The sequence below is a fragment of the Kogia breviceps genome, chromosome 1 (assembly GCF_026419965.1).
Source record: "Kogia breviceps isolate mKogBre1 chromosome 1, mKogBre1 haplotype 1, whole genome shotgun sequence".
Classification (NCBI taxonomy): Eukaryota; Metazoa; Chordata; class Mammalia; order Artiodactyla; family Physeteridae; genus Kogia; species Kogia breviceps.
In genome coordinates, this window is record NC_081310.1 from 170,632,265 (window position 1) to 170,657,658 (window position 25,394).

A 25,394-nucleotide genomic window follows, 5' to 3' on the forward strand; every position below is an offset into this window, starting at 1 on the left:
CACCCAAGCAGTCAAGAGGCTTCACTCTTATTCTAGAGACAGAGCTGGAATAAGAAATCAGCTCCCCTGAAACCAAATGTAGCACGTGGTATTAGACATAGAACTGCTCAGGAAGGAGGGGAGAACACACCACGTGTCCACCGGACGTCATCAAGGAACACATCACAACACCAGCACCATCCTTCCAGGTTTCTGCACATTATGAAGAAAACAGCAACTACTAAAATGCGAATAACTTGATTCTTGTTGAGATATTCAGTGAGTGAAAGCTTCCTTACGTGGGGGTGGGGAAGCTCTGGAGTATTTTACTGCTGTTCACCCATTTTACGCGGCACGTGCGGTCTTCCTCTAAAACTAGGAACTCACCTCCTCAAAGCGAGCCCGGATGATGGTGATCCAGTGTTTGATGGTGGTGATGCAATCAGGATGGCAGACCACCAGGATGACTTCTCCCATGGCCACTGCTGTGTTAACATCCACGCGCTTTTCTTCCACTTTCTTCATGAATTCCTAAACCAACAAGATTTGAAACCAAAATCTTAAACCTAGTCTAGCAGCGCTGTTAGTTTACACTGAGAGGGGAAAACAAGTTTAGTGTGTTTTTCGACTCTATATGTTGACACAGAACTCTAAAAGCCTGCATTTAGACATCTCTGTCATTTTCTTTCCAGTTCTCAGAGGTGGGGGGAAGCGAGGGATTTCACAAAAATGACTTTCTCTGCACAGATGACAAGGACTAGAGAGACAGAGGCATGACCCTTTTCCTGATCTCTCTTTTTATAAATTCCTGCTTGGATTCATTTCCATATGTGTAAAATGGTGTTGTCTTGGACACATATAGTGACAGCTACAAAACACTACAACGTGTTTTTTTTGTTGTTGTTGTTGTTCAAGATGAGATAGGAAAAAGATTATGAATACTAATAGAACAGAAGGGAATCGAATGACCATAGCTTTTCTCCTGGACTCAGAGACCAAGTGTCCTTCCTATCAACCAGAGAGGAAGCTCCTGAAGACACACGTCTGTGAGCTCCACCAGCTCCCAGCCCTGTCTTCCCATCAGAATCATCCTAGGTGCCTCAACCCCCTCTTCCCAAACTTCATATATGCACAGTACATTACAAATTTCAAAGCCAAATCTGCTTTGTTGCCAACACTACGTTTTAAAAATACCTACAACGCAATGTAATGACAAAACCATGATTAAAATCTCTCGGTGGGAAACACCAAAATTAAAAAAGGAAACATTTCCCACCTTGTTAGCACAGTCACACTGGAGCCCCAGACACTGTATTATATTCTGCAGCTTGGTGAGCAGTTCTAGGGGCACAGATCAGGGCCTGGAGCTGGTAACGTAAGGAAAGTCACACAAGGTGTGTGCAGGTGGGGTGTAAAGGTAGAGCAGCCCATGTTTTCCTCTATATTAACACCAGCTGTTTGACTTGTTTACAACCAGCATGTGCTACTTTTGTAAACATGAGTGGATGAGTGGTCTGTAAGGGGTCACAAAACCCACCAATTGTTTCCCTCTCATTCCTGATAACCAGTAAGCTGGGCCCATTCTAGCTTTGCTCCTTTTCACACGAGGACTAACGTTTCTAAGCAAAAGCAGCTTTCCGTTGGTGGCGGGGCCGCCCTCCCCATGTGGGTGGCATGGGTCCCTGCACCCGGGGGCTGGATTACCTTATGAGTGTCGATGAGAGACCGCAGGGCCTCTGTGTCATCAGGAAGTGCCCCCCGAAAACGCAGTGTCTGCTCGGCTTCAGAGAGCCACTCCAACAGCATGTGAATTGTGTCCCGAAACTCTTCTGCCTGAAATAACCAAGTGCAAGGGACTGAAGCTCTCTCTGCAGCCAAGGTCCTGGACACGGTATGCCAGGGAACGGTCTGGCCTGAACTCAGTGGAGTATCACAGGCACTTGAAGGCTCTATCAAAGCCCAACAAAGGTCATCTTTCATCTGTGCAACTTGAAAAACCAACTAAATTCATTATTTCTCTTATATGGATGTGGATTAAAATCTTGCGGAACATTTAGAATATCAATTTTTGACTTTGTGTTCCTTACAAGACTGGCTGAAACCGATCCTGATAAAGAGGCTAGACTGACTCTGCTCAGGCCCACCCCCAGGCGCCGTCTGACCTGCTTCAAGGCCTGCTCAAGCCGGCTCTGTTTGCAGACAGAGAGTTTACACACGGTGTCCCAGCGGGTGCTCAGTTCCTGGAGCTGCCCTTTCACCCAAGTGGTGTCATCTCGACTGTTCTCAATCAGCTCCCGGCCTGATCGCTTTAGGACCTGAACGGTTCCCGTTCGCTTTCCCAGTTCCTTCTGGAAAACCTGGAAAAGAAAACAGGAGGATTAGTTTGTCTTACAGATGTTTTGAATTCAAGAAGTAAAACCACAGAGAAAATAGTCATTTCCTTCAATCATCCTTGGTAGGTTCCAATTGTGTGTCTTTTATGCACAGACAGAGGTGGGATCACAAGTAAGAAAGAACCACCACAGGATGTGGCTCTGAATGTGAGTGGCGTGACTTTGGGTAAGCTGCTTAACTGGAGTCCCAGTCTCCTCATCTGCGAAACAGGAATTACGCTGTACTAGCATCTCCAGAATTGTGGGAGTTTTTTAAAATTAATTTTTATAGTTGATTTACAATGTTGTGTTACTTTCTACGGTACAGCAAAGTGAATCAGTTATACATATACATATATCCACTCTTTTTAAGATTTTTTTCCCATATAGGTCACTAGAGGGTATTGAGTATAGAGTTCCCTGTGCTATACTGTAGGTTCTTATTAGGTATCTATTTTATATATAGTGGTGTGTACATGTCAATTCCAATCTCCTAATTTACCTCTCCCTCCCCGCTTCCCCCTTGGTAAGAGCCCACCTGCCATGCACACAAGAATTTGGTGTAACTTCAAGGTAAAGCTCAACGCTTTGTGCTGAAGCAGGAGGACCGTATGTAGTTCAACATACAGATGTAGGTTATACTAAATGCTGGCGTGCACGGAGCTGGCCTGTCAGGTTCAGAAGTAGTTTAAAAAGCACTCATTTTCATTTTAAGAATCAGTGGAAATGGATATCTTGAGGGTCTCCTGAATTTAAATCCATTTTGACTCAACCGAGAGATATAAACAGGAAATGGGGGGGGGGGCCCTCAACGTGAAGTTTACACACTGGCAAATCTGAATCAAACCAACTTTGGTAAATTCCTTGTGGCTGATGCAGAATCCCTTTAACAGTTTGTTTAAACACACAGAGCAGGGAGCTGCCTCTCTGACAAGCAGAGACACAGGCTCTTTCAGACTTTCTTTCTAGGGGAGCCGTAGAAGGGTACTATGAGCCGAAGGCACACACAGGTGCAGGACCCAACGGCTTTGCCCTCCACGAAGCCCAGATCTCGCCCCTCACCTTGTGGGCATCCATGAGGTTCATGACAAGGTCCAGGTCCCCGTGCACAGGCTGGTCCTCAGCCAGCTGCGGCTCTACCTTGTACAACCAGTCCACCAAGGCCTGCAGAGCGTCCATGAACTGGCCCGAAAACAGCAGCGCCTCCTCCAACTTGTGCTGCCTGAGAAAAGCACACAAACTTTGCTGGTTTTAGTGGTTCTTTTATGAATGGCTCACAATTCTGACCACTGAAGGGGAATACTGCTTGAATTTTATCTAGAGAGGGACTGCTGTGTTAGAACAGTTAGAAATACTGTAAAAAGTGACTAAGAGATGTTTAGACATTAAATTAAACGTCTCTCTAAAATGGATTAAGCATAGTGCAGGAGACCAGTGTAGATGCCCTTCTGGCATTGTAGAGTCCAACTGCTATGCACACCTTACAACCCAAGGTCTTTTTATTTACGTTACACCACTCCAGTAGAGGGTGGTAGTTCTATTAATGATCTGGAGCCAGGAGTTCAACTCCTAACTCTCCACCAGTTGTGAGACTCTGGCTGTCTCTTTGAACCTCAGTCACTTCATCTGAAAAACTGGGAGTACAAATAATACAGAGGTATCATAATGCTTACATAGCATAGCTAGTACAAGTGGATAAAAGTACAACTTTTAGAACCAAATCTCAGCTCTGCCGCTTAGTAGCTGAGTGAGCATGAGGGAGTTAAGAAACCTCTTTGTGACCATTTCCTCATCTGTAAAATGGCAAGAACAGTACCCACACCTCAGTGGTTGTTGTGAGGATTAATGAGCCTCAAGATGGTTAAATGAGATACTACATCGGAGGCTTCGTACAGCGTCTGACACAAGAGACACTCAGTGAGACAGCTACTGGCATTACAAATTTGTGATTTACATGTATTTAGAGTTACAGATATTCTATTACTGTTGGCCTGATTTTATAGGCGTCTCTCTTTGTAATACAGTAAGGTTCAAGTTTAAAATATGATCGTTTTAATATACTTGATTCAAATTATCTCATAACTCTCACTGAATTAACTGGAGATAGCAAGATGCTACTGTTACCAATACATTAGCTTTATTACCACTTTCTAGAATCCTGTCACTGTCTCCTGGTTACTTTGGGGATAACACACAGATCCATGAAAGGGACATTCACACTCACCTCTCCACAGACTTGCCACAAACAGTATCCCATTTGTCTCTGACTTCTCCCAGTAAGTTGTCAAGTTTCTGAGTGTCATCAGGAAGCAAAGTCTTTTCTTTCAGTGCTCTGCCTGTTCTAATTGTGGTATCATACACAGGCTGTTTGCCACCAAGAGTTTTCTGGAACTCCTGTTCTCAGAAAGGAAAAAAAAAAACCACGCTAAAAGTCAGATGACATCGAGTTTTCAGGCGGGTAACCAGAAATAGTATGAATGTCACTACTTCTTGAACTAAAATTAACAACAGTTTACCCTGAAGAAATTTATAAGGTTTTGTCTATGCCACATACAGCAGTGCATGACTATTTCTAAAAGCCCACAGTTTTAGCTGGTTACTCCCACAGTCACTTTGTTTGAACTCTTATTTAAATGAGCAATTGTCATGGTTAGACACTGTTCAGATACAAAATGGCTCTATGATCTTGGCTGTTTAACATTAACTGATTAGTTTTCTTTTGACTAGTTCTGTGTTTTTATCAAGCTACAATCATCAGTGAATACCAAGCTCAGGACCTAAGAGCAATGACCTGCTGTACCTTATGCTTTGAGAGCTGAAGTTTAATTTTGTCTGGGTCGTTGGATATCTCCAGTTCTGAGTCCAGGTGACTCTCTGCATCTTCTAGCCAGTCAATCAGTTTTTTCCAAGCTTCATGGAACTAAAATTATGTAAGAAATAAGTTGTAACAGGAATGAATACACACACCACACAGCACTTTTCTGTGAACCAATGCGGAGACTCAACACATGCAGCCCAAGGCTGTTCAGTAAATTAGTATCTTTCTTTTACAACTTACTTGTTTTGCCCGCTTTCTGGCATCATCCAGCAATCGCCCTCTTTCAATAGATCGCTGGACAACCTTCTCCCATCGAGATTGGACGCTAACCAGCAAATTTTTGATCAGAACAACGTCCTGTTTCTGGCTAAGGAACTTTAACTGATTCCCGGTTTGATCCAGCTCAATGATCTGGTCTCGATGAGCATTCACTTCATTAGCAAACACCTGAGGGGAAAATATTGCTCTTTTTAAACTGGAGATGAGATCAAGGAGCATCACTTTCAATTGGTGCTTTCAAAAGGAAGGAAGCATCGTAATGCCACTGTTACCTTGTGCTCCTCTATCTGGGAAAGGACGGTGTTTAGAATCAGGCTGGGAGGAGAAGCGATGTTCAAACTCTGCTCTGCTAGAGTGAGCCAGTTGATAAATTCTTGCAGGGAATTCTGGAATTCTGTTGCCAGGTTGAGGGCCTCTTCCAGCTTTGACTAAATTTTAAGTAACACACACACACATACACACACAGAGAAAAGTGCCAAATTCAAGAATTATAGTTTTAAGGACAAAGGCGTGAATTGTACACCAAATGAAATGACTTCTAAGAAGGAAGCCTCATTTAATCAACCTCCAAACATGCCCTGTTTGCAAAGAAGGGGACATTTTAGTGCTAGTGTTTGAAACTGAAACAACTGTGCTTGGAAAAGGAAAGAGCACAGTTTGCAGCTAAGTTGCTTTCTCTGCCATTCCCCACTTCCTGGGACATTAAAGGACAGGAATAAAGGCATTCAAGCCATTCAATAAATGTAAGTGAACAGATCCTTTAGTGGTAACAGCTGCAGGATCTGCAACCTACTTTGGGCAAAGTCTCAGTTTCCTTTAATGTCCTTTTTGTGGCATAAAACAACTAAATGAAAAGCACTTTACTGTGAAGATGACGGTCACTGCAGTGCTATTTGAATATGTTTTCAGAAAATACGGCACTTGAAAATGTCTAAGTCTGAAACTTATGCTTAATGCTACAGCAGCAAAGGTAATAAAAGCCAGAACATTTCAAACAAAAATGTGACAATTTACATAGATGTAAATTTTTAGTCATTTTGATCTAAATCAGAATGACAAAAAAGAGTGGCTCATTCAGGGTGTGTGCTACTCTCCACGAGTACATCCCAGTTCCACAGTCTACAAGCTCCATCCTCAGAGACCTCTACCCCAAACATCTAGGTGATGGCCTCTGCCCCTGGCCCGTCTACTAGGCAGGCAAAGTAGAATAATGACAGGTTGTTAAAAATGAATATATGCAAAATATTCACAGAAAGAAACCCCAGAAGTACACCAAAAATGTTCGTTGCTGTTAAATGGGTTGTGTATTCTTTCCAGTTTCCTCTTGGTGTTTTCAGGTTACTTCTGTAACCTAAAAAACACTGTGATGAATGTTATAAAAATGCATAGACTTGTTTAGACTTGTCTAAACAAGTTCAGTGGAAAAAGGAAATCTGCCTCAAATCTACCATAGAAATGCTTAGCATCTAATGTATTGCAAGTTCCTAGATGGCAGGAAATCTTCCCACATCATTTTATCTACATAGTCTTTAACAGGGCTTAAATAATTTTAGCGATCCTGGAATGTAATGTTCTTACAAAATCAGAAATAACTATCATTGACAGCTAGCCTTTGCTTGATCAATTCACCGACTAAAGTTGACCCCTTAACAACATGGGTTTAGGGGTGTCGATCCTCCGAGAAGCATGGAAATCCGTGTGTAGCTTTAAAGTCTGCCCTCCACATTCACGGTTCTGAATCCAAAGATTCAACCAAATGGGGATCCTATAGTACTGTAGATATACTTAGTGAAGGAAAAAAATCCTGCATACAAGTGGACTTGCGCAGTTCAAACCCACGTTGTTCAAGGGTCAAAACTATATTCCTTGAGGCAACTTGTTCCATTGTGGCAAAACCCTCTAGAAACTACTTGATTTTGAGGCAGAATCTACCTTTAATTAGTCTTAGTTCTACATTCAGCAGGAATTATAGACAAGACCCTGTCCAAGAATTAGAACACAGCCATACACTCAGGTCCTCTGCCCACTCTTCATGTAATGAAGTTACCAGACCCCACACTAGAGGGACCCTAGGAAATTAATGCTTCTCTCAAAATGTTCGTTTATATGTGTGAAGATGTGGTTTACTTCCTTCTGCACATTAAAGTTCATGATGACAGAGTTCATGCCTTTCCACTGTACACCTAGCACAGTGCTTGGTACATACATGCTTAACGACTACTTGTTCAATGGATGTGGCCGATGGATTTGGACACATATTTTACCGTTTCAGCTGCCCAGCACAGAAACTCTATGCAGTGATATTCTAGAACTCTGTACTCATAACAAACAATGTTTGGGGGCAAATGCCTTGATCTCTGATCACTTTTCGTTTGAGGAGAATTTGATTTTTGAGGAAGAGTAAGAAGAGGACATACAATTTACTGCTCTTGAGTTTTCGTAACTAGACATCAAATTCCATGTGAGGAATAATTAGTGATACTCCCTGTATGCTGTTCCCAACCTCCCAACTCCAACAAAACCTATTTTTAAGTCCATCACTGAGCAGTAACAGGCAGTAATGCCTTAACTGGTAGATGCAGAAAAGGAATGCAGTATTATAAAAGCAAGTATCGGCAGAAACTATCAGCATCAATGCAACTTGACACGGATGGAAAATAGAAATGTAACGGCAGAAAAGATGGCTTGATTTAGCACAAAGCCAGTTCTGAGGATATCAGTTCTGCTAGCTTGCTACAACATAATGAAAAATCTTCCATAGAAACTAGATGATAATTGCATGTAATCATTAAGCAAACTACTCAAACAGTAATCAAACTGAATTTTGTGGTGATACCTTTCTTTCTTCCATCTTACTGCTGACCACATGCCACTTCTGTTCCAAGAGTGCTACGCTCTGTTCTGTCTTTGAGCCAGATCCAGAATCATCACGGCTGAGAAGCATGAGCCTGCCCTTGTCAAGCAGTTGATTGTAAGTCTCTTCCTTGGCTTTGAGCTGGGAATAGAGTTCCTATAAGGGCAAGAAAGATATCAGTAATGCTAATTCCCTGAAAGATACCCACACAGATTTTACAGGCACGGTTTGGAAAAGCTAAGGAAGGTCGCATTTTGATTAAAATCCTTTCTTTTGGATTCAACTGCTGAACAATTAGGAAATGAAACCCACCATTCTTCCTTAATATAATTTTGTCACCAACAGAATTTCTAAGGATCAGAGATCACAAAAATAGACCCCAATAATTTATTTCTCCTTTTCCTGAGGGATGTGCCTAGAAATTACGTTGCCTTTTGTTCTCAGCCACTTTCTGGAAATACTGTCAGTTTCTATGGGATTTCCCTAAATCCCCCTCGAGTAGTCTTTTAATTTTTTGGCTGCTCCATGCGGCATGCGGGATTTTAGTTTCCCAACCAGGGATTGAACCCTCGGCCTCTGTAGTGGAAGCACAGAGTCTTCACCACTGGACCGCCAGGGAAGTCCCAGCAGTCTTTTTCTTAAATACAACCATATCTGTGTCATGTATTTGTCTTGATGCTCTCACCTTCCAATCAATATTCTTGTGCCAGTCAATCTGATTAACTCGAAGTTTGCCAGCTCCCCAGGGCATTTCTGGTTGACTCTTCCCTGTCACGGCCTATCGCAGGGTGTTAAAAGCCTGTACCTAAGCAGCAATCCCCCCAATACTATGTTGTCAGTAAAAATGTACTACTCTGTAGACTCCCAACTACATATATCTCTGTGAATTCGGAAAGGAGCTACTGAAAATGGGATGCTTATGCTCAATTTCAAGAAATCTATTACCATATGTGTATCAAGCTGTTCCCTAGCCGTTTCAGGAAGTCCTCCTGTGGGCTTCGATGCAGAAAGTTGGGTCTCCATTCTAGTCAGTTCCAAGAGGAAATCTTCAATTTCACTATGGAAACCCTGGGCCTTTTGTGAAAAGACATTAGCAAGGTCAGTAGTCAATTCTAGTTTCAAAAGTAAACTTTCTAAATGACCACATGAGGAATCTCTTTGAGGGAGGAATTTTAGGCTGCTCTCATGCAGGGTTGTTCTGTTGCTGGGGCCAATGTATTTACTTATTTTCAGAAGTGAGCAGAATCCTTCAGACCTCACTGTAACAGAGATGCCTGATATAACCTGATGAACTGACTGACTAAGGTACTGCTGAATATGGATATGGAGGGACCTGACTTGATCCAAAAAATAACTAAATCTGTGAACAAGGTTCGTTACAGCAAAGATCTACTAACTTTGAAAAGTAGATAGAGGGACTGGACCACAAACTAATCCAAAAAGAATGACCCAATTAAAAGCTGTTCTTTCCAGACAAGTCTAGCACAGAACTGACCCTCCTCTCAAGGCAGAGGGGGATCTACCCCAAACTGCTTTTCTTTTGTCAACTTAGATGGACTTTCTCCTGAATGCTGTCATGTGCACAGCCCCACCCCCCTAACTTGGACAGTGCATGTACCTGCTGCAGCGTCGACTGTAGCTGCTGCTCCCTCTCCTCTGTTTTTTGTAACACTGACTCCCAGCACTGGTTCATGGTTTCTAAACGGCTCCTTAAGCTGCTGGCATCATCTCCAGCGCTAGATTCAAGAAGCTCATTGCCAGCTTTGTTGACTGTTTCCACTGTGGCTTGATGGGCCAGAACATCATTTTTTAGAACCTAAAAAATGTTGAACGACATAATTTACCTCTACAGGTATCATTAAGCCTGGCTCTCTAAGGTACACACAACATCAAAAAGCTTCTGATGGCAATATCTGGTCTCAAACCAATAGGCTTAGAGATGAAAAATGAAAATACTTACGTGGTGCTTTGCGAGCTCAACTTCAATGACTTTTGGGTCTCCACTTATTGGTCTCTGAGCATCTAGCAACTCTTCAGTGTGAGTCAGCCAACTCATTAGCTCCTCTAAGGCATGCTGGAACTGGCCAAGGGCCAAGAGAGCACCTTCTAGCTTATGCTTTAAATGATTTAAAGGGAACGTTTGTTAGGAAATTAGAAAGCAGTAGATAGTAGTCCACTTTATGTACTCTACCATTTGCCTTACCTGTCTGTGAGCAATTTTCTCACCCAGGTTCTCCCAGAGGTGTTTAAGTTCCGTCATTGGTTCTCGTATAATGTCTCTGTCCGTTTCATCAGTAGCTTTCTTTAACATCAGTTCACCCTGGTGATTGAGCTTCTCCATCTCAATCTGCTGTTGGTAAACTTCCACTTTGAACTCCTGTCAAAGACACACTGAATGTTAACATGAAACCAAGTCTTTAAAAACTAAAAAGAAGCAACCCTTCTTCAAAAACCATTCCCAGGTACAAACCTTCATTTCATTTAACTGATCTTTAACAGTGTTGAGGTCAGTGCCGACAGGGGGCATTGTGCAGAGTTTAATCACAGTGTTATCTAGCCAGTCAAACATAGCCTAAAATAAACATACAAATAAACAGTCAAAAACCAAAACCATGAGGACCTGGGAGACAATCAGCATGATCTCTGCTAATACAGCAGAGATAAATCAAAGTATCAATACTTTGTGCTGTTTGTGCTCTGAGGTTGGGGGCAGAAATAAGGGATAATGATCTTTATTTCAGTAATACGGGGACTTAAGGATGAAGCCAACGTGACTGGAGTAATGTCCAAAATAAACTACTATTTTTTATGGCCAGCTAGCAAGCCCACAATGTGCTGAAGCTGCCATACTGTGCTGTGCTTTGAGATAACCTGGGCTGGGACCTCTAGCAAGCAATGACTTTGACAGCAAGGCCAGCTTTACTCTACAGCCACTGTGAGGATAGATAATATGACGAAAAACATGGCAAGAAGACTAGAAATTCGTATGTCAGAACTTTTCTTGCTTGAAGTGGGAAACTTTGGCTAGAAATAAAGAAACAGCCTGTCTTTGGCTCAAGAATGTTGCAATCCTGTGAAGGTGACCGACTCACGCTGGACTCAGAATATGACAAAGAGACCACGGAACCTGTGTTTCCGTGGTGGTCATCTCGTGGCCTCTCACCTGAAGAGTGTCCTGATACTGCACAGCAGCTTGCATGGCATCCTCAAGCTTTTCCAGCCTCTCTCTCCATGTTTTGTTTAAGTTCTCCCAAGCATTATTCATCTAGGGGAAAAACAGTGGATCAGACTCTCCAATTAATCCCACTCTTAGTGTGAGTCCAGTAACGTTTTGTCTGAACCCCTTGTCCACTTCTCCACACCTCATCAATGCTCTTCTTCACTTCCGGCTTCTCAGTTTCTCCACAGGCGAAAATCAAATCTGCTCCAAGGATTCGAATAAACTCCAATTCCTCATGCAGACCATCTGTCTCTTCCTTAATAGTCTACATGTAAATGAACAGAACATAAGCCAAAACAGAAAGCAGAACAGAACTTCCCAAACTTTGCAAATGTAATTTATACCCCCATCGACAGCAGATGTTGAACAGAACGGTCAATTTCATTAAAGTCTTTCAGTGTTCTTAATATTTCACTCATCTAAATAGTGAAGCTTCAGAGTCTGGTTATTTTTCTTACATATACATCAAATATATTTTTATATATTAACAATACATACATAAAACACTCTGAGAAAGGTGCAATGAGCTTCAATAATTTATCAAAGGTCCAAGGAGATTATAATCTACAACCAGAAGTCTATTACAGAGAAAAAAATTAACTAGGATAAAATAACAGAGTACAACAGTCACATATTTAAGAGCTGGGAGATGAGCATAATAGGAATGCTAGGCTATATAATAAAGAAAGTCAGTTCTGTGCCAGATCCTAAAAAATCGTTCATGGACTGGCAATGACAGGGGTGGGGAGGTGGAAATGGCTGAAATAAAAGAAAGATATGAGTGATGAGAGAGAGAATATAGAATAGACAGTCTTGCCTTGGGTTAAATGGACAAAATGAGGAGAGAAATGCATTTAATAAAAACTAGGGGGCTTCCCTGCGTGGCGCAGTGGTTGAGAGTCCGCCTGCTGACGCAGGGGATGTGGGTTTGTGCCCCGGTCTGGGAAGATCCCACATGCCACGGAGCGGCTGGGTCCGTGAGCCATGGCCACTGAGCCTGCACGTCCGGAGCCTGTGCTCCACAACGGGAGAGGCCACAGCAGTGAGAGGCCTGCGTACCGCAAAAAAAAACAAAAACAAAAACAAAAACTAGGATCCCCAAAAAGGCTAGAAAAAGGTATGGGGAAGTAACAATTGTTATTTCTGGATGATGAGTCCAGAATTTATTTTCTTTTCTACTTTCTATTTTTCTACAGTAAATAAATTTACTTGAGAAATAAGTACACCAAAGAGAGGACTAAATTCAGAAATGAAAGCAAAACTGGATTTTTAAAGCACATGCTACTAATATGAATTAATTGTTAAGTTTAAAATTGATGACAGAATTACTTTTGTGTGATGGATCTGCTCTATATCACGACCAGTGGAGGTTGTATGTACCTATACAAAGTGGTAAAACTTATACATTAAAAAAAGAAAAATCTATAATGAGCAGGTATTTTTTTTCTAGTGTAAAGACATACTATTAAGCTTAAAATAAACACAAAAACTTTTAAGGCACTCAGCCTGGCTAAGCAGTTAACACAACATAGTTGGATACAGGGCCTTCCCAGAGGACAAACACATGAAAGAAGAGGTTTTGTTTCTTACCTCGGCAGCTTCAACCTGTTGTTTGATAATGGATGGGTCAATGCCAGGGCTTTCCAAGTCATGGACGATGTCCTGGGTGTCTTTGATGGTGGTGAGGAGAGCTGCCATGTCATACCAGAACTTCTCCGCTAGTTCAAGGACATCAAGGAATTTAATTTCTCGCTCTTCAGCCCGAGCTTTGATGTCCTCCCAGAAGAATACCATTTGATCCAATTTGTCCTGGATTTCTGAGGGGTACAGAAGAGTGAACAGGCCATTTCTAAGGACTTAAAATCAGCCTCATCAGAAATTAGATCTAATCCTATTTTCACTGAAATGAAATTATACTTAAAAGGCTCTAAAAATATATAACTGAAGGACAGTTTTCTATCTTAGCTTTATTATTAATTATTTCTATATTCTCATTTATCACTTACGCTGGTCTCCCACATAAAGAGATCACAGAGGTAATCTGGAAATGAGTTATCATCTACTATAAAAGTACTGTTAAGATAATTATAGGGCTTCCCTGGTGGCACAGTGGTTGAGAATCTGCCTGCCGATGCAGGGGACGTGGGTTCATGCCCCGGTCCGGGACGATCCCACATGCCGCGGAGCGGCTAGGCCCGTGAGCCATGGCCGCTGAGCCTGCACTTCCAGAGCCTGTGCTTCGCAACAGGAGAGGAGGCCACAGCGGTGAGAGGCCTGCGTGCCGCAAAAAAAAAAAAAAAAAAAAAAAAAAAAAAAAAAAAAAGATAATTATAAAGGGGCTGAAATGAGAACTGTCTCCAGTGTTCTGTGTTGAACCTGATATGTTTCCCATGGAAAGTGTTATAAAAGGTAGTTATGTTCTACCCACTACTGGTACTGCAGTTTCCTCATATTAGGGGGTAAAGGAGCATTTGTTTCCTGGTCTGGGAATCTAACTATCAATTGTAATCTTATTTCAATGGGGAGATGTGTTCTGAATTCTAAATGACTTCGTGAAATACTCATTACTTAGGCACTGCCTTTGCATTCAATGAAGTACATCTGGTGGGATGCTGGAGGTAACCACAGCCTAGAATTTATTCTATCGACTTTTAAAATATGATTAGATTCATCAAGCACCTTTTGCAGCCAGATCCTTGTCAGCTCCCTGAGATCGCCCAATGAGCTCTTCTCCACGGCGCTTCAGGGCCTCAAAGGATGGCTGCAGTTTTTCCAGCTCCACGGTGGCACTCTTGTTGTCACTGATGCACTCTCTGATCTTGTCTACTTCAGCAGGGATCAGTGGTGGCATACGCAGGCGAGAGGAAAGATTCTCCAAAGTCTCCAACATGGGCTCAATTTTATCATGGAACTAAACAAATATTGGACCATTAGCCATCACAGCAGTACTTCGTCACACTTCTGGGGTAAACGTTAGGGATTAAGGCCAGTGTATAAATCTTCTACTATTGTTTAGGATAAAACCTATGCTCAGCCTAGCCCCATGGCTGTCAAGTGTTGGGTTTGTCTAAGAAACTGTTTTGGGCATAGTACACCAGAGCTGGCCCATCAGAAAAAGTAAATGTTTAAGAATCAAAAAGCTATTACTTACTATACGAAAAATCAACTCAAATCCTTAATGCTGCCACAATACTTCCCCTATTCCAACTAACGTGATGAAAAAGGGACAAGACTGTGAAACCAGTGAGAGTCAGTGTGTCAACATCTCAGATGACAGTTGCATGCAACAGAGTAGACCAAGAAGTTAGATGCCCTCCATCAACTGTATAAATGGATGGGGAACTCAATATGCTACATGACTTGGAGTTTAAAAGTATCATGGCATGCAATCTGACAACCCACCAGTGTAATAGTAAGAAACTAAAATGTCGGCATGATGAAAGATAATTAGGGAAGGCCAAATCTAACCTTATTCCAAGAGAACTACTGCCCTTTCCACTTTTCTGGTACTTTGAACAACATATCTATAATTGTAAAATTTTAATTTGTAATATGAAGCCGAGAGGGGACAAAAGGGAGCAAAACAGACAAGTCTGCCCCCTAAAGCCAACTCTGGATTCATTAATTAGAATAACACTCACCAACTGTTAAATGACCTATAGGAAATAACATGGTAAACAAACAAAATCCCTTCCCATCACTCCCTCACTTCTAGGTTCTGCCCCAAATGAAACTGGCATAATAAACTGCATTAATAAAATTTATTCCATGACAGTTAAGGGAAATTTCCTTATAAATAATCCTCTCAATTCTCAGCTTCATAAGAACATCCTAATCCCAAGGGGGTGGGTACCTTACCTCTGTAATCTGTAATGGTGGGCGCGGTCAACACAACAATGAAATGTGACGATGTGGGGAAGACAGGAGCAGGCAGCAACAACACAAAGTAACACATTCCACAATGTGAGTGAGAGATGGGACGGAAGGTGGGGGGGAAAAACTTGAGTAAGTACAAATATTAACCAAGAATATTGACCAAACATAGGAATAAATTACCCAGACATAACAGTAATATATTAGTTGGAAAGTATGTAGTTACATGCTTTAAACTCCACTGCTGGTGGTTTGTTTCTCCTTGACTCTACCTTCTCCCTAGTCAAGCATCTTTCTCTGAACTAGAAGTTAGCTGGTGGCCTCGTGAATAGGAAAACTAATGTGCTGTCTAAATCTCGAAAGCAACAGGCCCAATAGGAATCTGACTTCTTGAGGCATTTGTTGCTTCAAGATGAATTTACCCAAAATCATCCCTGCTAAAGGATTATCACAATATAAAATTTTCAAGGAAACCATCAACAGGCAATATATACCACAGCCAAGATGCATTTCACCCTCCTTATAGTTGTCAGTATAACCAATGCTCCCTGGAATAAAAATGCAAACAGGCAAAGGCTCCCAGTCTCTTGATAAGGTATCACCAGCATACTAGTCTGGACATTCCTGAGCATAGGGACATACTGATAAAGAGCCTCTTGCTTAGACTAAAGGACAGTTGAAGGTTATATGAGTTTAAGACACACACATACCTGAGCTGACTGGGAAATAGCCTCATCCAGAGCCAGGGCCCGTTGGCGCACCTCCTCTTTAATTTGGGCATACGTATTTTCTGCTTTCTGGTATTTTTCTTGCACCATTTCCCCCTCTTCAGGGTTTAACTCCTTTAGTTGAGGGCCTATCTTTAGCAGCTTATCGATATGAGGTTTGTGTTCAGCAATTGATTCCCTTAGTTGCTACGCAAAGAAATATAAGGATTAAAATAAAATGAGCCTTCTTATACCAGTTTGTTTGTTTAAATACTTTGATCACAGCTCATACCAAATGAACAAACTGAGTTACTAAAACCCAGCAAGTCCCAACATCTCATCATTTGCGGAGGGAAAAAAAATCTGAGTCTTGGGCTCTGACTCTCTCTTCACTTTCGAAAGCCAGTTCACATGTTCTGCCACCCAGGAAGCTTCCCAGAAATCCTCTCTCACTCTCACCCTCCAATACAAATGTATTCCACTGTCTTCTGTACTTGTAAATGCTTCTCTGTACTCTACTGTAGTTTGCATGATTTAATGTCTGTCTCCCTGCCCAGACTGGGAGACACTAAGCAGGACCAGCTGCAAACAGCAACATTTCTGGTAATCCAACCGCTCCTTGACTTTACTGCTGGCTACTTCCAGTTTACATCCTTCCTCTTACAGGAATACAGAGATAGCAATAAGCACGAGTCATATACCACAAATAAAATAAACATTAAAAAAGCTATCTTTAATGGTAACAGCATCAGTTCAAGTGTCTACAAATTTCCCTTTCATCTCAACTCTAGGCAGCAAATGCTTTCTGACATTCCTGAGTGAAGGCTCTCACTCCAGCTAGGGCCTAACCACAAGGAAAGGGCCACCCAACAACAACCAAGTCTAATAACACCCCACTGTCACCGGGAAGATTTTAAACTCCCTTGATTTTTACATGGTGCTTTGTTCACTTCTGCAATACCCAGGTTCCTGACATCTCCATAATCTTATTCTTTAACTGATTCATGTTAAAAGACAAAGGAAATAATTCAGATATGTATCTTTACTGTGCAAAAAAAAATTCTAACTGGTTAAGAATTAATTTCATAACATTTACTTATACTCAGTAGGTACTAATACATAGGCTGCTTTTGAATACATTGTAGAGCCCATTTTCAGTTCTGTGATTAAGTAAAACTCGGCATGCTCCATACCCTCATTTCCTCTTGCTGCTGCCTGAGCTGCTCATGATCAATAGCCGGAGGAGGTAACTGTGCTATCAGTGTCCGAGTTTCCTCAATCCAGGGGCTGAGCTCCTCATATGTTTCCCAAAACTGGTTCACCAAGACCTGTGCCCGTTCTAGGCGGGCGTAACGTTCTGAATTGAGCAGACTAATGGCTTCGTATTGTTGTATCAGAGACTCTGTCTTTTCCTGTGAACAACAAAAAAAATGTAAGCATTATTATCATGATGAACCCTTCTTTAAAGTAAAAATGTAAGTATATATAGGTTTATATATATATATATATATATATATATATATATATATATACACTAAAAAGTTTAAAGGAATACACACTAAAATGCTAAAAAATATGGATTAATCTAGTAAGATTACAAGTGATTTTTATTTTCTTTATACTTAACTGAATTTTTCTATCATACATATACATAATTTTATAATTTTAAAAATATGAAAGTAGTTTCACAAACAGTAAAACAGCACAAGCACAACACACCAAAACTAACCTTTTAGTGAATACCTCTTACAACTTTAGATACAGCATTATTGTAATAGGCCAGTTTGACTGAATCTCTCAGGGGCTAAGATGGGTATTTGCTCATCAAGTTTCATTTGTCTTTTTCCCTCTGATAAAAGTCTCCACAAACCTGGCATTTATGCTTTATATGTTTAGGATGAGTAGCTCGATTTATGAAGACTTCTGAGGAAACAGTGGTTACCCAGACCCTTTATAAAAAACAAAACTGGTACAAATGGACTCTGTTGGCCAATTCTTTTAGAAATGGGTAATCATTTTTTAGAAGGACCTGAAGCAGGAATTAGTATCTGCACACGGTTCTGAAAAATCTATCTACCTGGAAAGGTAACTCAAAGATAACTCATTATGGACTGAGGATGAGTAGCAATTCCTCTGTTATAAAGAAGATGGATTTGCAGTGTATTTCACATTATACAGTACGGCTGTTTAGACATCTGTGAACACAGGGTTAGGAGTCTGAATGCCCCAGAACATCAAGCTGGACTAAAGTATTACCAGTAACAGAGGGAAAAAAAACTTCTTAAACTATCATTTCACAATTGTACTTCTAATTCACCATGATCAAGATAAGAACAATACGGTGAATAAATAAATGTAGTTTACCTGTAATATAGCTTTTTGCTCCTCCCCACATGTGCCAAAGATTTCACCACGATGACTGAATAGTTCATCCATGGAATCTTTGTGTCGAATGATGTCAATGGAGAAAGCCTTTGAAAAGTAAACTACTGTTAAGTCAAGAAATACAAGGAGCCCGAGCCTGTGTTAGTGAAAAGTTAGACATACCCTATGAAAAATTCTTTGCTTTAAAAAAGCCACATCAAAAACTGTTCTTATAAAGTTTGACACTTTGCCTATCCACACATCTTCAAATACTTATCTTTTAGTAGCTTACAAGAATAAGGAAGAAAATTGCTACCTACTCTTTCCTGGATTAATGGGCCTATTTCTACCCTTTTCACAAAGCAAAAAATCTCCTCCTCATCCTAACCAAGTATTTATATAATTAGTCTCTGTCCACCATCATGACACTGACTCATTCTACTTTACTTGGGATAGTCAGAAACTCTCTGCTAGTCACTCTTAAGCGACTGATGATTCTTCTAGCTCAGGACACAGTGAATACGTCACTTACCTTCTGTACCTGCAGCTGAGCTGTGGTCTGGTCCTGTTCCAGGCGGATTGGACCCAGTGCCATCAGTTTCCGTTTTGTTTCAGCAACCCAAGCTAGCTCTGCATCAGCAGCTTGCTCATACTAACAGACATATTGAAGAAAAATGGACATATTACAGCCAATGTCCTCCTTCTGAGAATTCTAATTTATTCAACATAGAAAGGCCTAGATTTTCAGTAATACAGTTTACTTCTCACAAAGTAAAGCCAAAATTGGTGAGAATTTCATAAAACCACAAATCAAGATGCAGACAATTTAGAGTTGATTATACTGTGACAAATATGAGTTGATCCTACTTCAACAAATATGAGTTGATCCTATTTCAACTTCTGTAGAAAGAAGTTACAGAACTCAGTTAGTGGTTCTACAGCTAGAAACAACCATGGAAACCAAGACTCTTCAAAATAAATACACTTTCTAATGAGAGTACTTTTATGAGGCTGTGCTCTTTTTCTGCCAATCCTCTTTCCTACCCATGCTCTAAACACTAGTAGCCATGTGTTTAAATACAAACTAACATGGCGGCAGGTGGCTGAGTCAAGTTAACGTGAAGTAATTGCTCAGCTGAAGAAGCCTAAGACCCCAGAAGAACACCAAACCTTTAAATGGAATGCAATAATGTATGCAATGACATCAACAAATACAAAACCTAAGAACATGTTCTATGTGACCACTGTTTAATGAGGTCCCTCAATCTTTTACCTCTTCCTCGTCAACGTTGCCAAATTACACTAATTATTTAAAGGAAAGTGAGCTGCCAAGCGTGATAAATTTCATACTGAAATATCTGGCCAAGATGAGGGGTATTAATTAAGACACAACAGGGATACACTTGGCATCAGAGCAAACTTCTCTGTGGTTCAGAAAGCATTTGCTTATCACTATGAACTCAAGGAGTCATGTTACATTAATTTATTTTTCTGCACCATGGCACATTAATAGGTGCATATCCAGCTACAAAGAAAAGCAAATAACTTTTCCCAGAAGGTAGGAAGGAGAAAGGATTGAGGGAAATATGACACCTGTGTTTACTTGGGAGGGTTCTATTTTGGATGGCTCTGCTATTTTGGTTAGCATATTTGATAGTAATTATAGTTCCTGGTTCTGTCCCCTTTTCCATCTAATGCTAAAACAGCTGATTATGTCAAACTAAAGATTGTGATGCACTTAGACCTTTGGGATCTAGATATTATCTACCCCCATCACCATCTGCCTCTTAGCAGGGCACTAGCAAGGAGAGGGCTCACATACTCTCTTCAAGTTCTTTTCTGCTCAAAGGGGTCAAGTATTTCTGGTCAAACCTAGATCCAGCCTCACATACCTTTACCTAATCAGTTCCCACCACTGAAATGGTTCGTGGCATCAGATTTAGCTTGATCTCATTTATTCCTATTCCTAAGCCCATATTTATGTAGGTCATAGTTTTGTACTTCACGCTGCCTAAAATATTAGTGCAGAGGTGTTTATAAAGATTACCTGTTGTGATCTCTGAATAGCAGCATCGATTTCATCCACCCTTTGTCCAACAGTGTCACTGACCAGCTTGTACTGCTCATTGGCATCAGACACAAGTTTATCCAGCCCTTCTCTGGCTCTCCAGGGCACCAGCTCTAAGAGAGCACGGCTCACCTCATTCACTGTGTCCAACACCAGTCTGTGCTCCATGACCTCCTTCTTTAGCTCCTAAAGAGGGAAAAAAGTTTTCAGGCCATCCCTTGCTAAATTAAGCACATGAGCAGCTGTGCTGGGTGCAAAGTGCTCTCTCTACCACACATCCCAGCAGGGCTCTGACCTCCTTCCTTCACTTATTTTATTTTTTTTCTTGTCTCAGCTTTTTCAGTCACTCCACAGCCTGACTTTAGGCTTAGCCGCTTAGAACTGTCTACAAGATTGCTCGAGCCAGACTATCTCTGGGTACCATGAATGGTGCTTTTTCCTTTTTTTCCCCTTACTTCAGTAGAAATGATAAATAATGCTTTAATCATAGGTATTTACACCTCAGCAAGTACCTACACAGTATTTCTGCACATCTGGAACTGCACTAGATCCTGCAGGAGAATCAAACATAACCATGAAGTACTCTTAGAGAATGAACTATGACAGTAAATTCTAAAATGTTGCATATAAAGCAAGCTTCTTAGGTTTTTTTTTTTTTTTAACAATTTTTTTAAAAAATTAATTTTATTTATTTATTTTTGGCTACGTTGGGTCTTCATTGTTGCACGCAGGTTTTCTCTAGTTGCAGCGAGTGGGGGCTACCCTTTGTTGTGGTGTGCAGGCTTCTCATTGCAGTGACTTCTCTTGTTGCAGAGCACAGGCTCTAGGTACGTGAGCTTCAGTAGTTGTGGCACACAGGCTCAGCAGTTGTGGGCTTAGCTGCTCCACAGCATGTGGGATCTTCTTGGACCAGGGCTCGAACCCGTGTCCTCTGCTTTGGCAGGTGGATTCTTTTTTTTTTTTTTTTTTTTTTTTTTTTGAGGTAGGCGGGCCTCTCACTGCTGTGGCCTCTCCCGTTGCGGAGCACAGGATCCGGATGCGCAGGCTCAGCAGCCATGGCTCACGGGCCCAGCCACTCCACAGCATGTGGGATCTTCCTGGACCGGGGCACAAACCCGTGTCCCCTGCATCGGCAGGCAGACTCTCAACCAGTGCGCCACCAGGGAAGCCCTTCCCAGGGTTTTGAGAGTCAATCTTTTTTCTTCTTCAGACCATAACAAGTGCTCTTATATAGGTCTTTATATCAAATTTTATTTTCCAAGAATAAACAAAAAAATGAGGCAGGTAGAAATTTTTTGGTTTACATTTAAGTTATAGATAGTTGGTATTAAACACAAGAATTTGAACTTAAGGATTCTAAGAGGAAAATTTTTTTCCCTTTACAGTGTGAAATGACAGCTTACCTTCTGCCTTTGCTGAAACTGGGGTATTTGCTCCCCTGTGGGAGACTGTCCTCCACTGGCTGCCAGCTCCTCCTCCACTCCCCTCAGCCACCAGGTCAGTTCTTCATACGTAGACTGGAACTTGGCGGCCAGCTGCCGAGCTTGCTCTAAGTTTCTGAGGGCCTTGGAGCTAGTGAGTGTGATGTCTGCATAGCGAGTCTTTATGCCATCCAGTTTCTCTTGGATAAGCAATACCTCTTCACCTGTGGGAGACAGCACACAATTATTCACATTTAATAGGATATAAGGGAGCTCTCTTAACCTCCCTTTCTTCAAATCAGAGCTCAACTTTTATAGATGCTCTCTCCCTATGGCAGTGATTTCACCTAGCATCCCACACTAAGGGAGGTGGGAAATATACCTTCAATCAATAGAAGAAGTGACTTCTGAGATTATTAAGAACTGAGTTTGACTGCAGGTGTTCCTAGACATTCCTAGCACCTTTCAGTAAATGCTGGCATTCACCATATTGGAGGGCAGGGGGAGCCTTCATCTATAACCAGATCTGAGACAACACAGTGCTTTAGTTTTCAAAAGATTGAGAAGGAAATGGGAACCCAAGCTGCCAGTCACCTGGGAGTACATGGTGATACAATCAGTGAGTACAAAACTCCTCCTATCTGCAAAGAGAAGTGGCTACTGCAGGGTGCTGATGTAATTGTCTGTGGGACCATAGAGGTGCTAAGAGATGCACTTTTCAAAGTACCTGTGGTTTGTTTTAGAAGAGCCTGGCCATTTTTAATAGCTTGATCTACATTCTTCTTTCTATTAACAATTTCTTCATTTAAAGCCTGAAAGGAAAGAATACCATTAATCCTAAAACTATGGCACAACAAAGGGGAAGAAATGTGAGCCCTTTAAGAGACCAAATTTAAAGTAAAGAGATGAATACCAGTTTAGTTTAAACATAAGATATTTGATTCCTTCATTTTCTCTTTGGTTACCCCCTTCTTTAATTACTCAAAACAATGAAATCAGCTACTTATAGGCAAACTTTCCTCTGATGAGAAGAGATTTAGGACTAAATCCACTTTACTAATCTATTGGTACCAAACGTGAACCCAAGAAAGGTAGAAGTAGAATTCAGCAAAAATGTCTACTATGTCCAAAATAAAGAATAAGGCGGAAAGTTCAACAGAAGAAAGTCAGCAAGAGCGGGCTGACTTAAATCAAGATCCTGGTTAAAAACTCTCAATATCTGAAGTCAACAAAGCAGAAAAATCTAGGATTATTAAAACCAAAAAACTGCTTTGCTGATTTTTACCATCCCCAAGGAAATGTCACAAAAACGAAAACAAAAAGGGGCAAATTGTTGTTTCTACTCAGATGATACAGAATCCCTGGAATTTGAGTACATAAATTTTAGAAACATTAAAAAACCCTAGGCACTAACTACTCTTTAGGTAATTTGGTTTTGTTACAGTACATTCTCTTTCACATAATTGCTCAAGTGGAAACTGAATGATACATTCCTTAGTGATGTAAAACATGAGTTGGAATTGAGATGGCCTGATTACATTCTGGATCATCTTCTAGAGTTATTGATTCAGTCTGTTAAGTACAAGTATTTCCATGTAAAGCATCAAAAAATAGATTAGTCCAGTCTGTAACTATGCAGTTGTGTATAAAATAAAGTTGAAATGTTTGGAATTTAAAAAAAGAGAGGGAAATGAAGAGAAACATGAATCAAAATTACAAAATAACTTAGTTAACATAATCAATAAGAATGGAAAACACGAATACCAGGTGGTCAGCATGCTGCTTCTGCAGGACATCCTGTATGTAATCCTTTACGAACACTGAACTGAGCTTGTCCTCAACCTCAGCCAGCCAGTTGAGCACCTCCACCTCATCCTCCCCGAACAGCCTAGCGTTAGACAGTGCTTGTTCAAGCAGGGCTGCTTTCCGACAGCACCGATCTTGAATCTCACTGAATCGGGCCTGCAATGAGTCTAGCTTTTCAGACAGTACACCCTGCTCTGCAGAACATGTCAGGGAGGAGAGAGACTGCCCAATTTTGACTGCCTGGTGCACATCTGTTGCATGGCTTTCTATTTCTTCCTCCAGAGCCTGGAAATCCAGATGGAAAAAATGAATAACAGAAACAAAATAAATGAAAAGTAGACATGAAACAATGAATCACAAATGATATAATAAATAATAATATAAAAGTTCACCTACTGAAGGGCAAAAATAACATAAAAACAGAGAACAAAAGCTGTTTTTACTGATAGCAGCCTATTAGTCCATTTCTATTTTTACTTCAAGAATGTGACTAGTCCAATTAATAACTGGACCATATTTTAAATTAAACTTATTTTAAAAAACCCCACGAAACACATCTTATAGAATGCTGCAGGCAGTTTTCTAGGATTTCTGGTTCCAGTTCTGTGTTTTCATTTACCATAACTACTTCCTACCTTGTGCCGAACAATCTGCTGCTGTATTTTGGCAGTCTGAGTGCCAACAGGTTCTGAGTTAGCGAGCTTTTTCTCTGTGACAGATAAGAAGTCAGAAATAGGCTCAGCTGTCTCATGGAATTGTTTGGCCAGAACCAGGATATCTTCCAGCTGTTTTTGCCTACACAAATATATAGAACAAGCTGCTCAGGCAAAAAGTCACATTAAGACTGATAATAGTACTATATTCAGTAAAAGACCAATCTTAATGAGGCACATTTGAAATATCAATAGTAAACAGAACACACATAAATAGCATTTTGCTGTTTTAAAGGCTTTCATAAGCAGTACCTTATTTTGATTCTGTCATGCCCTTGTAAGGTAGGCAGGATTATCCCACTATTACAAAAGAGAAACCAATCCTGAAGGCTTAAAGAAAGATCTGTCCAGGTCGCCCACTGGGTAGCAATAGTACAATGAGGATTATAATCAGACCTTCTACTATTCTTTCTCCTATTGGATATGGCACATGCATCCTCTGTAAATGTGACCAAAATAAAGTTTAAAGGAGTAAAAAAAAAAAAAATCATCAGTTTTCATTCTTTCCCCATCACTGCTACCTTCACTTGTGAGTGAAGAGAAGAGACAGCATTTGAAGAGCAAAGGCAGACCAAGCTATGAATGAGAACCCCCCTTCCTATCTCCCCCAATCCAGGCAGGCTTCTAGTAATTTCAAGCCCCAGAGTATAACTTTGAATTCTGATTCAAGGCAAAAAAATGACCTCAAACTAGATGAATTTGCCAAGGCAAACAGCAGCCAAAAGATCTATGGACTTTATAACTGGAATCTTTAAATCTGGAATCTTAAATCTTATTTAATGTAACATCCACACTTAGCTTGGATTTCAAATACCCTGTAGATTAAAATCAGCAAATTACAAAAGGAGAGAGGAAGGCTTAATGCTGGAGGCAGCCTAATAAGCAACAGACAGAAAAACCACTGCAGAACTGCATGAGCA

The 25,394-nt window shown here is 40.9% G+C and overlaps 1 protein-coding gene across 37 annotated transcripts in view; it reads right to left on the minus strand.

Annotated features, from left to right (window-relative positions):
• The window catches only part of MACF1 (microtubule actin crosslinking factor 1), a 349,861-nt gene that overhangs the window by 26,647 nt on the left and 297,820 nt on the right, over positions 1-25,394 (minus strand). For 28 of the 37 annotated variants that reach the window (XM_067010930.1, XM_067010949.1, XM_067011058.1 and 25 more), the window contains 27 exons: positions 24,397-24,556; positions 23,720-24,046; positions 22,683-22,767; positions 21,938-22,179; positions 20,514-20,720; positions 18,999-19,118; positions 18,467-18,574; positions 17,296-17,514; positions 16,106-16,309; positions 14,202-14,433; positions 13,113-13,339; positions 11,665-11,787; positions 11,466-11,567; positions 10,773-10,874; positions 10,506-10,679; positions 10,263-10,418; positions 9,921-10,118; positions 9,248-9,376; positions 8,285-8,458; positions 5,721-5,876; positions 5,410-5,616; positions 5,152-5,271; positions 4,576-4,745; positions 3,414-3,573; positions 2,142-2,336; positions 1,684-1,812; positions 367-510 (listed from right to left, as the gene is read on the minus strand). In XM_067010930.1, coding sequence (XP_066867031.1) covers positions 367-510; positions 1,684-1,812; positions 2,142-2,336; positions 3,414-3,573; positions 4,576-4,745; positions 5,152-5,271; positions 5,410-5,616; positions 5,721-5,876; positions 8,285-8,458; positions 9,248-9,376; positions 9,921-10,118; positions 10,263-10,418; positions 10,506-10,679; positions 10,773-10,874; positions 11,466-11,567; positions 11,665-11,787; positions 13,113-13,339; positions 14,202-14,433; positions 16,106-16,309; positions 17,296-17,514; positions 18,467-18,574; positions 18,999-19,118; positions 20,514-20,720; positions 21,938-22,179; positions 22,683-22,767; positions 23,720-24,046; positions 24,397-24,556 — 4,570 coding nt within the window. The remainder of the gene's footprint in view (positions 1-366; positions 511-1,683; positions 1,813-2,141; positions 2,337-3,413; positions 3,574-4,575; positions 4,746-5,151; positions 5,272-5,409; positions 5,617-5,720; positions 5,877-8,284; positions 8,459-9,247; positions 9,377-9,920; positions 10,119-10,262; positions 10,419-10,505; positions 10,680-10,772; positions 10,875-11,465; positions 11,568-11,664; positions 11,788-13,112; positions 13,340-14,201; positions 14,434-16,105; positions 16,310-17,295; positions 17,515-18,466; positions 18,575-18,998; positions 19,119-20,513; positions 20,721-21,937; positions 22,180-22,682; positions 22,768-23,719; positions 24,047-24,396; positions 24,557-25,394) is intronic. The other 9 variants (XM_067011022.1, XM_067011039.1, XM_067011069.1 and 6 more) reach the window with 1 other exon arrangement.